General features: G+C 38.0%; 2 protein-coding genes across 2 annotated transcripts; both read right to left on the reverse strand.

The window, feature by feature from the left end:
• Nucleotides 1-2,353: 2,353 nt before the first annotated feature.
• Nucleotides 2,354-3,250, reverse strand: LOC125495096 (auxin-binding protein ABP19a-like). Its single transcript, XM_048639831.2, has one exon. It carries the CDS (start codon nucleotides 3,231-3,233, stop codon nucleotides 2,532-2,534), a length of 702 nt encoding a protein of 233 aa, XP_048495788.1. The 5' UTR covers nucleotides 3,234-3,250; the 3' UTR covers nucleotides 2,354-2,531.
• Nucleotides 3,251-13,065: 9,815 nt separating this feature from the next.
• On the reverse strand, nucleotides 13,066-13,785 carry LOC125495243 (uncharacterized). Its single transcript, XM_048639898.1, has one exon. It carries the CDS (start codon nucleotides 13,783-13,785, stop codon nucleotides 13,066-13,068), a length of 720 nt encoding a protein of 239 aa, XP_048495855.1.
• Between the last annotated feature and the right edge of the window lie 2,911 nt (nucleotides 13,786-16,696).

Here is a 16,696-nt window from a genome sequence, read left to right on the forward strand (position 1 = left end):
GTATTCCATGTACAATAAAAAAAATCAGAAATTACATAGTATAGATTTTGATCCCGTGACCTCAAGTTCATGTACTAAAGTTTTAACCACTAGACCAAGTTGTATTTAGTGCTATCATATCAAAGTACAATATTAATAAATGAAATTATTTCTTACCCGGGGTATAGCCCGGACCTAAGAACTAGTTAGAAACTAAAGCTTGAAGAGTTTGATTATGACAATCCACCTATTGTAGATAATAATGCAGTTTGATTATATGGAAAATTCAAATTTGATGTACGGAATCCAATAATATAACGACGGTGGTTGGGTGTTGATAAGGAAACTAGATTAAAATTAATAGTTAGTTTGTAAGAGACCGTTTATTTTTATTTTAAAATTAGGCACGGTCCAAGCTCAATATTAAGAAGAGAATGGACCACCTCTCGGAATATAGTGACTAGTTTAATCTATTTAGTGACCATTTTCATCTATTTCTTAGACCACTTTAATCTATTCAATATTCACATTCTTTAATTTATTTAGTGACTGATTTAATTCATTATTCATTGACTAGTTTAATCCAATTGCTAAGACTGTCGAGTTTTTTTAAAAAAAAATTGTTTGTTGTAGTTCGAGATTCAAAGGGAAGCAAATGAAGGACAAGAGAAGGCACGACTAGCTAGGATTGTGTGAGATGTCTAGTAATAGTGTTAGGTTAGAGTGCGATGAAATGAGCTTGTTAGGAATTAAAATATAATCTAGGGTTTGTCTAGTTTTATGTTAAAATTAGACCGTTTATTCTAATAATTTGTGTCAAAATTAATGAACCTCGTTGTCGCACAATTCATATAGATGTTATTTTGACACCTTCATTTACCTCAAGAATCGCGTGTCGTACGTGTCGCCTTGTATCCGATACGATACGACACTTGGATACTTCATTTCAAACTAAAAACTTGATTTTATTTACAAATAACTAAATCGAACACTTGAACATCAAATTTCACAAGACCTTAAACTGTAGTTTAGTAGCATTAAGATTTAGCTCGTTAAAAAAAATAATGTGTACCACCTGTTCGAACGGGCATGGCCGGCAAGCCACCAACAAGTGATTTCTCATTTTCTCTCTATATGAATTTCTTATTTTTCATCTATGAGATTTGTATCACTCTATGGTTAAGTTTGGGAACTATTCATTTTAATTAAGTGGGGAAAAAATTGAGGTCAATTTCGAACCTTTAGTCGGACCCAACTCGAGCTCGAGCCGAGCCACGAGCTCATAATCTTCAGATTCCAACACGCGAGCGCGACCCGAATTTATTTTTGAAGCTCAACAAGCCTCGAGCTCGAGCCAACCCTCATTTTTGAGACTCGAGCTCAAGCCGGCCTCGCCTCATTCGAACCCTACTCTCGAGTCTTGACTTGCCAAGTCATGGATAACAGTGCTCGTGTGAACCCCCCACGCATTTTTCCGACGTTGAATATGGTTGTTTGCGTTGAACATGAGAATAATAGGTTCGACATAGAATAGTGCATATAGGAAAAACATTGGGTCAACGCCGCGATCCGTCAGTCAACACAAATTTTATGGGTGGGGGTTTCTTCTTGCAAATGAATTTTAGTTGGAGGATTTTTATTGCCAAAATATATTTTAAAACGTCTTTTCTCATAAAATGGTGATTTCAAAATGTTTTTGTGACAAATTTACTAGTACAGAGAGATAATTTTAATTGTATAAATAACTTAGGACCACTTCAGATCTTTTTGAAGGGAAAAGGTGCACTATCACTATGTATTAAATCAAATTAATAGCCGCCAAAGTTTGTAGACTTTGCGGGAATGAGTTCGTACACATACTCCAAATTATCATTAGTTGCCCACCTAGCTATAGAATGAGCAGTCGTATTTCCTGCTCGTTTCACGTGCACACAATGAAAGAAAGAGAAAGAAGAACTAATTTCCAAAATATCTTCGAAAATATGGAAGACAGGAGCAGCACCATGAATGCTTGAATTGAGAACTTTTACCACACTCGTCGCATCGCACTCCAGAATAACCTTATCAAACCCCATCCTCCGTGACACACACCCCCGACCTTCACCCGGTTTGCATAATCCTATGACAAAAAGAAAAAAAAACTGGCCATCTTATGACCATTTTTGGGTCTAGAGTGGGATGAATATATATTATTTTATTGGCCATCCTAAGTTAATTTGTATAAATAACTTAAGATTTTTTATTGACCTGCCAAGTCATGGATGGTAATGCTCGTGTAATTTTTTTTTCCGTAACCCCGACTTTGTCACATTCGATGATAGAGATTTTCATAACCTTGATGCTAATTGAAATAAAGACTATGCATGATACACTGTTATAGAACGAATGATTATTTTATATCCTTATTTTATTTATTGGTGAATGTAGAACAAACTCAAATGAAAGATATGGCATAAACAAAACAAGCATACCTACATACTATCTACATATTTATTGAGCACGCTAATAATCAATTGATGTAGAACAAAAGTATATATAACTTAAAAAGGATCTTAAGCAGTGCCGAATGCCCTCTTCATTCTCATTACTTCCTCATTACTAAGAAGAGTAATTTGTTGAGCTATATCAGCAGGTAAGTTTCCAGCAAATAAAGAGTTCATAGAGAACTGAATTGCTGGGTTTGCGCCATTCAAACTAACAAATGCAGTAGCGTGGGTTGTACCAACATTAACTTGGAAATGCAGCATAGCTTGTGGAAAGATCATGACGTCTCCAACTTCAAGTCTTCTGTAGTATGCAGTGTTGTTTGTGTCGATGAATCCTGCAATTATTGACCCTCTAGCTACAAGAATAACTTCTGATGTTCGGTGTGAATGCACTGGTATAACCCCACCGACACCAAAATCTAACCTTGCCATTGAGATACCTAAGCCATTTAAAGCTGGAAATGCATCTACAAAAGCTAGAGTTACATTATTTCCAGGTACGTTTGTGATCGTTCTGTCACCACGGAAACCAGTGTAAACAAAATCATCTGTTGTAAGAGTAGCGGGATCCCTACAAGCATACCCTTCTGGTCCCCTAGGAAGGCTAGGATCAGCTACACAAAAGTCAACTTCTATAGCATAAGAAAGAGACACTAAAAGCGAAAAAGTGACGAAAACTACAAGGTTATTCATTTTGGAATTAGCTGAATTATAAGGGCTAGATTTGCTAAGGGAAGTTTTATTATTGGATCTGTGTTTTTCTTGCATTATCTGGTAGCCAAGAGAGGCACCCTATATATAGAGAATACTTACCCTACCTTAACCAAAGGGGAATATTAGACATCTTCATGTTCAAATTAATTGTTCAAGCTAGAAGTCAATCATGTAACACGTACAATAACTCTTCTAGACATTAAAAAAATAATTTATGTATTCAATGGCTTCTTATAAGAAGAATAGTATTCTGGAACCGAAAATACTAAATGTCAATTAAATACGGTCTGAGGAAAACACGGAACTTAATTAATAATAGAAATGACATAATACATTTTAGCAATATAGAGAATTCGTATATGGTGGGTGATTATTAAAACTCCTGCATTTTTTTGAAGATGTCATATGTTCGCCTTAGACTTTTTATTAACAGACTTGGTCTTCGTTATATTATCTTGTTTTTGGTCTTTTCTCTAAGTTGTTAATGGTGTTTTTACGCAATTAGTTTCTTGTATAGGAGTGAATGGTGATGGATCGACGTGCTTTTCTTTTGAGAGAATATTTAGAAATTCTTGCTCTTGTATTTAATTGCTCAACAAACTTATGTTGTACTTGTAAAGTTGTAATTTCGATATATAGTGTAATTTCTTTTGGGTGTAGTTAACAGTCTTGTAACTATCCGCACCACCGCCAGTCTCAATCTCACCATCTCCATTTTTGTTGATTTCGAGGTTGTGATGGCTATGATGTAGCAGTTACAAGCAAGACTTTGGCTATGTTTAGTTCACCTGAAATTTTCTGATTTGAACTTATCCGATCTGATCTGAATTTATTTTTTCTGATCTGATCTAAACTTATTTTTTCTGATCTGATCTGATCTGGTCTGATTTGAACTGATCTGATCTGATTTACAAGATCTTATCTTTTATAAAATATATTATTACTATTATATTATTACTTTGTAATTCATTATTATGCAATACATTATACGATCTTCTTTATAGTATTACTATTATTATTATTTTATTTCTATTACAACTATTAAACAACTTTTATTATTAATAGTAATAATTATTATTATTATCATGATTATAACAACAACAATAATAATTATAATAATAATAATTATTATTATAATTAAAAATAATTATATAACTCAAGTCATTAATTTATAAGAGCACTTATACAATGTTTCACACTTTCCCTTAAAAAAATATTTCACACTTGAGAAGTCGGCAGACTCAACTCTTTTTTTTCATATAAAATAAAATAAGATATACAAACAACTATGACTTGCGCATAAATTAAATAAATAGCGTGCAACTTCAAGTAGCTAGAGAGATTTGGAATTCGGTAGGAAGAGGTACCGAATCTGGATTTATAATTTGTATCTCACACTTATCTTATTTTGAAATGTAATCCGAACTTAGTAGTTTCGTTGTCATGGATTTGAGCTTTCATATTATATATATTTCTTATTTTTGCGTCAATCTTATGTTCTTAACACATGGCTTTTAATTTTCTATTATTTAATAACAAAAAATAACTTAATATAATGATAAGAATGCATTTATAATGGTAACAACAAGATTAATAATAATTACCAATATTAATAATTAATAAGTACAACAACAACAATAATAATCTTTTGAACAAATGTACTAGTAAATAATAATACTCTCTTTATATTTTTTTATCTTTCTCACTTAGAATCTTGACACTATTCACAATTAGAAAGAATCTTTTAGATTTTTCTCAATATATAAGAAAAAATATAGTCATGTGGGATCTTGTTTGATTTGTCTCAATGAGTATTTTATTAATATTCAATTAGTATATTTTTTACTAATATGTAATGAAAGATATTTAATAGTAATAATGAGTTTTTAAATATAAGCATGATCTGATCTGAACTGATCTGATCTGGTCTGATCTGATCTGGTCTGATCTGATCTGATCTGGTCTGATCTGATCTGATCTGAACTTATTTTTTCTGATCTGATATGAACTTATTTTTCTGATCTGATCTGATTTGATCTGATTAAATCTGAAATAAGCAAAAATAAGGTGAACTGAACATAGCCTTTATGTTAAATCTCGTCTAAAAATTAGTCACAGTACTCATGTGATACACATGTTACATCATATACTTTGTGTTTATTTTGTTTGAACCGTCGAGGGTGCCTCTAGAAAACTTTATTATAACTTTTGAATTCGGAATATGGTAAAGTAGGTCCCTCGAGGAGTATCGAGTTCTAACTGAGTTTTTTAGCAATATTCTTGTCTATTAGTTTGGAGATTTTAATGCAATCATTTTACTAGCTACATGGAGTTTCAATGAATTAAATGCACAAGAAATGACAAGAAAGTTCTCCTTTCAATCCCAAGTGATCGAAAGAGCTGCTATTTCAATTGTGTTTTGGTAGTTTTTTTTTTTTTTTTTTTTTTGATAATTGGACTTGCATTCTTATTAATCGAGCAGATAAGAGAATAGTCTCGACTCAAGCAAGGTATCTCTTCACTAGGAAGAGAACTTTTATAGTGCCAAGCACACCCGACTTGAGGAAACCGTCCTTTATCTCCCCATCATTGAGGAAAATACATATTGTTAAGAATACAAGTATTTGGTGCATCTCAGACACCACGTTCATTTGTTTTATCTAAACATCAACACAAAAAAACAGCAGGGCATTTACAAGAAAGTGCTACAGCACCCATGCAATTTCAAGAGTCACAGCAAGCTTTGATCCCTCTTCACCTTTGATTTTGCGCCCTGACTTGACCAGCATGCACTCACAGCCATGCTATAAAATCATCTTGTCGATGAAGGCCTTGTTTGGCCATGGAGTCTGCCACTACATTTGCGCTTCGGCTTCTATGAACAATTGATATATCAAGGCCTCCCTTGCGAGCATTCCTTATGAAGTTTAATTGGAAGGTTAGATTCCACGGCCCCCCCATTATCATTGTTGCACCAGAGGACGGCATTTTTTGAATCAGATTCAAGAATTATTTTTGCCCCTTTTAACTCTTTTTTTGATGATGATATTTTCACTGCTCTATGAATTGCAAGTATTTCAGCGCTATTAATCTCCATGAATGGTATCGGCGAGGAGAATAGACACATGAGATTACCCGAGTGGTTCCTTAACACCCCCCCTATAGCGGAGCGAGCATAGAAAGGTTGAACTGAAGCATCTACATTCCATTTGATAATCTGAGACGAAGGGGGACACCACTATACAGGGTTTTTTTTCTCTGAGATTTATCTGACTTTCCTCCATTCTACTGGACCACTGCAAGCATGACGGGTTACGCATGATATCAGTAGGAGAGTATGGAGAATCATCTTTCCATCCCGAAATCCACCAACCTAGTCGCATGAGCACCATGTCTTTCAAAGTCTTGACAGATGATGGATTGTTTGAGAAAACACGCTGATTTCTCTCCTTCCACAAGGTCCACAATATAATGAAAAAAACCGCTGACCACACCTTCTTGAAAAAAGGTGAATTTTTTGGCCAAGACCATTGTGTGAACGCCTCCCTAATGCTGAGAGGGTATACCCATTTGATCTGCCATAATTCGATCCACCATGACCATATTTGGTATGATACGGGGCAGTGAAGCATGAGGTGATCTGCTGTTTCGGATTCCTTCGCGCACAACGGACATAGATTGCAATCACTGTGAATGATCCCAAGCGATGCTAGTTTGTCACGAGTGTTTATTTTCCCCATCAAAGCCAGCCATACGAATAATTCGATTCTGTGAGGCACTAGTCCCACCCATACGCCTTTGATAGCGTCTTGAGAGGGAGGATGATGAATCATGTCGAGTTGCCTTGTTACGGATTTTGTTGAAAAAGAGCCTGATTTGGAGAAAGCCCAAATTAAAAGGTCTTGGGCCTGCCTTGCTGGGCACACTTGAAGTAGCAGGTTGTCTAGTCTTGATTTTTCAATGGCATCTTGAGGCCTTAAAGCTCTTTTCCATGAGAAACTCCACACCCAGTTATAACCTTCCCAAAACCCAAGTGACTCCACTGCTGCATTCGGGTCCACGGTAATTGAGAATAATCTTGGAAACTCTGATTTTAGAGAGGAGGATGAGAGCCAAGTATCGTGCCAAAATCGGGTTTGTGAGCCACACCCGATATTCATGCGAAAGCCTTTGTAGAGTAACTCTTTCACATTTGCTTGATGGAATATGGCAGCGCAGATGTGCTTCCACGGGCCGCCTGATTTCGGCACCTTGATTTCCGTGATTGATAAAGAGGCAGAATACTTGTATTTGTTACGGACTACTTGGCACCAAATAGGAGAAGGATCACTAAGGAGCCTCCACATCCATTTTGACAACATTGCAATATTTTTATGAAGTATGCTGCCTATGCCAAGGCCTCCCATGTCTTTCGGAAGTTGGACAATCTTCCAGGACACAAGAGGTAGAGATCTTTTTTCCATGTCACCAGACCATAAAAATCTTCTAGTGATCTTGTTTATCTTTTCAACCACCCCTTTAGGAATGGGGAAGAGAGACATAAAATAAAGAGGGAGATTGGATAGTGAAGATTTGATTAGGGTTAACCTACCTCCAATCGAAAGCATTCGCCCTTTCCATGTTGCGAGTTTCATTGAGATTTTGTTGATGATAGGGTCCCATGTTTTGATTTTATGAGAATTTTCACCTATGGGCAAGCCCAAGTAGGTGAAAGGGATGTCACCAGTTTTGCAAAGAAGAGAGTTTGCGGCTTCTTTAAGCCACGCCTTTGACGTATTCATGCCAATTATTGAGCTTTTGTGAAAATTCACTTGTAGTCCCGAAGCGAGGTGAAAGAGAATGAGCGCCATCTTGATGTTTTTTAGTGACTCCAATCTAGCATCACTAAACACCAATGTATCATCTGCATATTGAAGATGCGTGATCTTTAACCCATTTCTACAAACTTCCACACCACTCCACAACCCCATATTAGTAGCCTTCAAGATCACTTGATTTAGGGCTTCCCCAATAAGTACAAATAAAAAGGGAGATAATGGATCTCCTTGCCTCAAGCCTCTTTTTAACTTGAAAGGTACACTAGGGGAACCATTAACCAAGATTGATGCCGATGCCGTTGTGACACAAGTCATGATCCATTGACACCATTGCTTCGGAAATCTCATTTGCTCCAAAATCCATTTGAGGAAACTCCATGAAACACTGTCATACGCTTTGTGAAAATCAAGCTTGAAAAGGATTGCTTCAACCCCACTTTTTTTGCATGAGTCAATCACTTCACCTGCTACTAGTGCCCCGTCAAGGATTTGCCTTCCTTCAATGTAAGACGATTGAAGAGGCCCAATAAGTGAGCTCATTATTTTCTGCAGCCTCTTAGCCATCAACTTTGCTATTATCTTGTAAATGCACCCGACCATACTTATTGGTCTATAGTCTTTGAAATTCTTCGGGTTGCTCATTTTCGGTATAAGAGCAATGTATGCAACATTGGAGCCTTGTGGAAGCCTTGATGATTCCCAGAACTTGTGAACCATTTCATATATGTCATGTTTTATGATCCCCCATGCACTTTTGATGAATTTAAAGTTGAATCCATCCGGGCCCGGCGCTTTGTCCGAGTTACATGAAGACACAGCATCATCTATTTCTTCACATGAGAATGGGAGTGTTAACTGCTCAGCTTGCTCTTGAGATACACACTTGAAATTTAAATCTTCAAAGAGTGGTCTGCTGCCATGTTCCTCTTTGAATATTCTTTTAAAATATGCAGTGGCCTCCCATTTTATGCGGGAAGGCTCATCAATCTGCAGCCCATCTACTTCCACGTTGATTATTGAATTTTTCCTCCTCTTGTTAGAGGCTATTGCATGAAAAAACTTTGTGTTACGATCTCCTTCTTTGAGCCACGTAATTCTCGAGTTCTGAGCCCAATACATCTCTTTTCTTCTAGTCCATTGCCATAGCTCAGCTTGCGCTTCTTTCCGGCTTTCAAGCTCCTGAGTGTCAAGGTCTCTTGTATTATTGATGCTATCCAGATGCTGAATTTCAGATTCGAGCTTTTTTTATCTTTGAATCAATGTTGCCGAACTCATTAAGGTTCCATGACTTGAGCCGTTCCTTCACTTCTTTCAATTTTTCAGTGGTATGTGATGACCCCGCGTCTTGCCACACCTTTTTCACTATCTTCAAACATTCCGGGTCCGAGAGCCAGCAATTCTGGAACCGAAAAGGCTTCGGTCCCCAGTTTAATTCTTTGGTATGTACCAACAAAGGGCAATGATCCGACAGTCCCCTTTGAAGTAGGGAGACTCTGATGTTTGGGAGGTTTGATATCCATTCTGGATTTACGAACAGTCTGTCAAGTATGCTCCTTAAATTGCCACGGAACCAAGTGAATCCCCCACATGATGATGGGATTTCAAGAAGATGAGAGCCCTGCACAAAATCTTTAAAGTTAGTGCTGCCTATCTGAGAGAAATAGTGACTTCCCCTTTCATTTGCGTTGAGTACTTCATTAAAATCGCCAATGACTAGACATGGGCGTGAATTATGTTTTTGGAATTCCAGTATCTCTCTTCACACTTCTGCTCTCCCCCCGACATCACATGGGTTATAAACATTGATGAGGGTACATTCAAAGTTTACTTCATGAAGACAACCACTGATCGCGATCCAGTACTTTGCTATGTTACTGGATGTCATGGTGAAGCTGCTTTTATTCCATAGTGATATGATTCCTCCTGAGTTACCTTCTGCTGGGCTAAAAAACCACTCCACATCATCTGCTTTCCAGTAAGTTCTCACTGATTTTTTGGTTATATCTTCCATTTTTGTTTCTTGGATGAACACAAAGGTGGGGTCATGTTGAATTATCATCTTCCTAAGTGAAGATCTTTTGGGTCTTGCTGTCAGACCCCTGATGTTCCATGATATCATCAACATTTATTAACACGATGTCGATATGAGCTGCTCCACTAGGGACTAAGAGTTAGCCACCCAGTTTTGTCTTTGTTCTGCAAGAACCAATTCAATTCTTTTCCTTAATTCTGCAACTGGCCCATTGAAAGTGAGCCCTATGGTCTTCGCCATTTTAATCACATCGTCAATGTGTATTATACTCGCATTGTAACTATGCAGGGAGCATGATCCTGCCTTTTGGGTTTCTGCGACTTCCTTCTTCATTTTACTTTTCTCCATTTTCCTCCTTCTCTTTTTTTCTTTTTCTATCCTTATGTGAATTGGGATGGTCTGCTCAAACCCAGGTGGAAAGAGGGGTCCAGAGCACGATGAAGAACCCATTGATGATACAGAAGAGGAGATTGTTTTTTTACTTTTTTGAAGAGGCCCGAATTTGTTTTGCAATTGTATGGGAGATGTGTTTTTTTCTGGTTGTGTTTGTGGGTTCATTTGGCTGATGTGTATTGGGCCATTGGTTGAGATTATTTTTGTTGGGCTCTCATTGTGGTTTTCTTGGGTTTTGATTGGTGATTGAATTTGGTTTTCTACCTTTGACCCAATGACAATTTCCACCTTTTTTGCAGCTTTTTCTGTGGAGACATGATTGGGTTCATTAGGATGAGTATTGATGTCTGGTGGGGCCTCTTTCTGATTTTCAAGGTTTTTTAAATTGCCCTCGGTTTCTGTTTTTGTTGGTGGCTGTTCAATTGTCTCATGATTATGACGTTTTTTATTCTCGACTTTTTTGCCTACATCATTTTCGTTCTGACTTTTTGTCTCCTCATCATCATAATTTGAATTTTCAATGGATGGGGACTTACCTGGGACTGTTTCTTTTTGTTTTGCTGAGGATTTTTCTGACTCTGATTCTGTCTCGACATTACATGGCCTTGACTTTGATTGAATGACCTGCACTTTTTCTGATACGAATACCGGATAATTCTCCTCTTCTATTTGTAATTGTATTTTGCAGTTGATGTCAAAAAGACAGTTAGTGATAATAAGTATATGTGCACAGTCATATTCTCCATATGAGATTGATTTCACCCTTCCAAATATGCTTCCCATTTTGAGGAAGTTTTTATATTCCCAAGCAATGAGTGGAGTCCCGTAAATGTTTATCAATGTCTCCCTCCATAGAGCTGCACTGTGCTTATTCACATTTCTGATTGCAATAAACCACCTTTCTAGCCATTTGCTGTCTATCACATTTTGTTTGTCTTCAAGTGTCTCAAAGATTATCAGGTGCTGCATTCCTCCCATTGCTTTTATTTTAATGCAGTTGACTCCTTCTGCCATTATGTGATCCATGATTGACTCTGCGTCTTGTAGCGAGTCAGTAATACCAATGGCACTACGTTCCATTAATTCATCATTCTCCTTACTCCTTTCTCCTTCAATTGCGGCTGCAAATTCTCCATTTTCTTCTATTTCCTTCAGCGAGTTCCGGGCTTGTTCAGTGCTTTCTCCTAGACATCTCGAGCTCATTATTCGGTGTCTGGAAGGGTTGGATTTGAGCAGGGTAACTTCCTGCCTGACTTCACTAAATGGTTTTTTTTGTTGTTGTTGTTTTTCGATTGTTGGGGTTTGGAATTGGTGAGGGATTTCATTTTCTTGATTTGGGTGGATTCTTTCCTTTGTCTGTGTACTTGGGTTCGCCACTTCCCTGTACGTTCTAGCATCTCTAAAGCTTGGTTTTGGATTATTTTGTCGGTCAGAGGTGGGTTTGTTTGGAATGTGTGTTTGGGTTGTGTGAGGTTTGTGGTTTTTGTATATCTTTGGTGATGGCTTGTCGTATTTCGCTGGGAATACCGTAATTCTTGACCCTCTCACTGATTTACCATGCTCATCTCTTAACGCTGTGTTCATCGATTGTGGAAAATGATATTTGACGAACGCAAATACATGTTCTGGGTTTTTCTGGAATGCAGGTATGAGTATATCCGATATGGCTCCATGAGTTCGGAATATCTGTGATAGTTCAGAAATGGTTATCGTTGGTGGAAGGTGGTTGATGAAGCACGTACGCCGGGCTTGAGGTTGAGCTTGTCTGGTTTTCGAATATTTGACTGTGGTCCATTGGAATTCCTTGTTTCTCTCTCTAGATGCTCTCTCCTCTCCCATCTCTCTATTCTATCTTTAGCCTTTTGTGTTTTGGTAGTTTGATTGCAAAATTTCTTTATGTACGTAGCTGGATGGAATTTTAATGATTAAATGCACGAGAAAATGAAATCTAAAATAACTAGGAAGGTCTACTTTTAATTCCAAGTGAAGGAGCTCCAATTTTCATTGCCTTTTAGTAGTTTGATTGCAGATTTCTTTATGTATTTTCGGAATATGAGCGCGTGACTTGTTAGAATTGATCCTATTAATAATACAAATAATGAATTTGTCATCTTATCCTAATAGAGATTTTCATATCATGTTGGGCATTTAGTTTGGTATTTTTTTTTTTTGATAAATTGTTTTTTATTTTATTAATATGGTGGGAGCCCAGTACATTTAATCCAAGTACAGCATTCTAATTTGGCTTTAGAAGTCCAATAAACACCCTCAATTACATTTGAAGGAAACAACAGTTAAATAACCAGAAGGTAGGAAGGGGATTTTTTTTTTTTGATAATTTGCTCATCTTCATTTCATTTCATCAATCAAAATAAATAATAATGGTCGGGATCTCTAAACTCTAAGTAAGGTATTCCCCCACTAGATGGGCGACGTTTTTATAGTGCTCTTTGCACACCCTACATAGAGGAGCCCCCTTCCATTTTGGCGTTACACCAACTTCACATGCAAACTCATTGTTAACATGATATGAAATGAAACCTACTGATTAGCATACATGACAAACACAAAAAAAATTGAAAGAAAGGAAATACATAATTCAAGCTAGGCCCAGAAAGGTCGAAGCTTGATGAGATTAACAATCCTACATCCAGGCAATAAACTCGGACCGACGATGTGATCCTTGCTTTGCGAGTGAGTCTGCGACAAAATTTGAGCTTCTCCCTTTGTGAATTATTGAGATGTTCAACACAATCCTGCGAGCATGCCTTATGAAGTTTAACTGGTGGTTCATGTTCCATGGTCCTCCGTATTCGCTATTACACCACATTACAGCATTTGCCGAATCGGATTCAAGAAGAAGAGTGGATTGCTTCGTGATCTCACTGTTTATGGAAATTGATATGGCTCTATGTATAGCAAGAATCTCTGCACAATTGATCTCAATAAATGGTATAGGAGATGAGAAGAGGCACATGAATTTACCTTGATGATCTCTCAAAATTCCGCCTACAGCTGAGCTTGCACTTAACTCCATTACAGAGGCATCCACATTCCATTTAAGCACTCCGTGCATAGGAGGGGACCACGGCATATATGATGGTTTTGAGATTGCCGATCTCGCCATTCTTTCATCCACATTCCCTTTCAAGCAATGTGGATTCCTTTGAATCTCAGTTGGAGAATAAGGAAAACCAACGTCCCAGCCTCTTATCCACCATCCTAATCTTAAAAGAATTAGGTCATGAAGGTCCTCGAATGAAGATGATGACTCTCTGAAAATTCTGTGATTTCGCTCCTTCCACACCGTCCATATGATGACGAAAAACGCTGCTGCCCACACTTTTTGAAAAAAAACTGCCATTCTTCTTTGAACACTTCCATTGAACAAAAGCGCTCATGAGATTCTGCGGGAAAACCCAATTAAAACCCCATAACTCCAGCCACCAATTCCATATTTGGCTTGCCACTTTGCGATGCAGTAGTAAGTTATCACATGACTCCGAAAATTCACAACAAAAAATGCACAGGTCGTCTTCTTCTGGAATGATGCCAATTGAAGCGAGCTTTTGCCTCGTATTGATTTTGCCTAACAGCGCTATCCACACAAATACTTCTATTCGATGCGGTACAAGACCCATCCATATCCCTTTTATTGCATCTGGATGAGGCATTGGCTTGAGCTTATCCAGTTGAAAAGTGAAAGATTTCGATGAGAAGTGCCCTGACTTGTTGTGCACCCAGATTAGCTTGTCCCTTGCTTTCGGATCAAAACACACTAGCTTGAGCATCTCGTCTAGCTTTGATTTTTCGAAGAGATCTTGTGGGCGAAGACTTCCTTTCCAAGCAAAGGTCCACATCCAATTAAAACCTTCCCAAAAACCATTCGAATCTACTGAGGTATTTTGATTTACTGCCACACGAAATAATCTTGGAAACATTTGTTTGAGAGGTTTGCTGCCCAGCCATTGATCATGCCAGAAAAAAGATTTTTTCCCATCTCCAATATTTTTTCGGATCCCCTCGAAGGCAATGGATTTTGATCCTTCGTGCTTAAGGATTGCGGCACATATATGTTTCCATGGCCCACCTGAAATAGGAATTTTTAGGTCAGTTATATTAAAAGATTGGGAATATTTGTATTTTGCTCGAATTACCCGACTCCAAAAAAGATGTGGATCCTTTAAGATTCTCCAGATCCACTTGAATAGCATCGCCAGATTTTTCTGTAGCATATTACCAATACTCAACCCTCCCAATGATTTCGGCATCTGAACTGATTCCATGCCACCAAGGAAATAGCTTTCTTCTTTGAGTCACCACTCCACAGAAAAGCCCTTATGATTTTGTTGATTTTCTCGATCACCCTTTTGGAATTGGGAATATCGACATGAAGTATACCGGGAGATTTGTTAAGGATGACTTAATAAGAGTAATTCTCCCCCCAATAGATAGCATCTTGCTTTTCCAAGATGCTAATTTCTTAGCCATCCTTTCGATTACTGGATCCCATGCTCGAACTCTAGAGACGTTGGCGCCAATAGGAAGCCTCAAATATGTGAAGGGAATTGAACCTGTTTTGCATCTCAAAGTTGTTGCCGCTTGTTGTAACCAAATTTGAGATATGTTCAAACCTATCAAAGAACTTTTATGAAAGTTCACCTCAAGGCCGGAAGCTAGGTGATAGATGATGAGAGTTTTTTGTATGTTTTTGAGGGACTCAATATTTGCATCGCAGAAAATGAGCATATCATCTGCGTATTGCAGGTGAGTTATCTCAGGCCCATCGTTGCAGATTTTTGTACCCTTCCATAGACCCGAGTTTGTTGCTTTTTGAATCAGTTTGCTTAGGACTTCCGCAATCAAAACAAAGAGAAAGGGGGATAGGGGATCCCCCTTTCTGAGCCCCCGCTGCAGTTTGAACGGCTGACTTGGAGACCCATTAAGCAGAATTGAGGCCGAGGCGCTTGATACACAGGTCATGATCCAGCTTACCCATTTATCCGGAAAGTTCATTTAGAGAAGAGTCCAATGAAGGAACCCCCATGAGACGCTGTCATAAGCTTTGTGGAAATCTAATTTGAAGAGGATTGTTTCAATATTTTTCTTTTTGCACGACTCTATGATTTCTCCCGCTACCATCGCACCATCCAGAATTTGACGCCCTTCAATATATGACGATTGAAGGGGTCCCACTAGCGAACTAATCACTGCTTGAAGTCGCTTTGATAACAATTTGGCGATGATTTTATATAAGAAACCGACCATACTTATTGGTCTATATTCTTTCAGGCACTTAGGTGATTCGCATTTAGGAATGAGGGCTATGTATGTGGTGTTGCAGCCCTTTGGAAGACTTGAAGATGCCCAGAATTCATTCACCATGTCGTATACATCATGTTTTATGATGTCCCATGCATTTTTTTACAAATTTGAAATTGAAGCCATCGGGCCCCGGGGCCTTATCTGCGTCACATGATGATACTGCTTGATCAATTTCATCCTTAGAGAAGGGGCTCACAAGGCTTTGAGGTTGGGCCTGGGATAGAGAGTTGAGATGCAGGTTTTCCAAAGTAGGTCTGTTGACATCATCTTCTTTAAATATATTTTTGAAGAATTTCCTGGCTTCAAACTTAATTTGCGACGGCTCTGATATGTTTTTACCATTGACATCAATGCTTAAAATCATATTTTTTCTCCTTTTGATTGATGCTATGGCATGAAAAAACTTTGTGTTTTTATCACCTTCTTTAAGCCACGTAATCCTGGATTGCTGTGCCCAGTATACTTCCTTTCGCTTCATCCACTCCCATAAGTCTGATTGAGCTTTTTGTCTACCCAGATTATCAATTTCTGAAATAACATCTTCCAGGCGCCTTATGTTTGCATCAATGTTGCCAAAATCGGAACGATTCCATTCCTTGAGGTTCTGTTTTATTGCTTTGAGCTTTTCAGGCATGGTTCCTTTTGCTTGCTTCGTCCATGATTCCCTTATTAATTTCAGACAATTTGGATCCGCCAGCCAACAATTGTGAAATTTGAAAGGCTTCGGACCCCAATCCATCGTGTGCGTATGAACATGAAGAGGGCAATGATCCGATAGTCCTCTCTTTAAGATTGCGACTTTCATAGATGGAAATTGAGTGATCCACTCTGATGATACTATGAGTCTATCAAGAACACTTTTTGACTGTGATCTGAACCAGGTGAAGCTTTTGTTTGTTGCTGTGATTTCTAATAGTTGAAGCTTTTGTTTGTTGCTGTGATATTATCGA

Source organism: Beta vulgaris, chromosome 2, assembly GCF_026745355.1.
Source record: "Beta vulgaris subsp. vulgaris cultivar EL10 chromosome 2, EL10.2, whole genome shotgun sequence".
NCBI lineage: Eukaryota > Viridiplantae > Streptophyta > Magnoliopsida > Caryophyllales > Amaranthaceae > Beta > Beta vulgaris.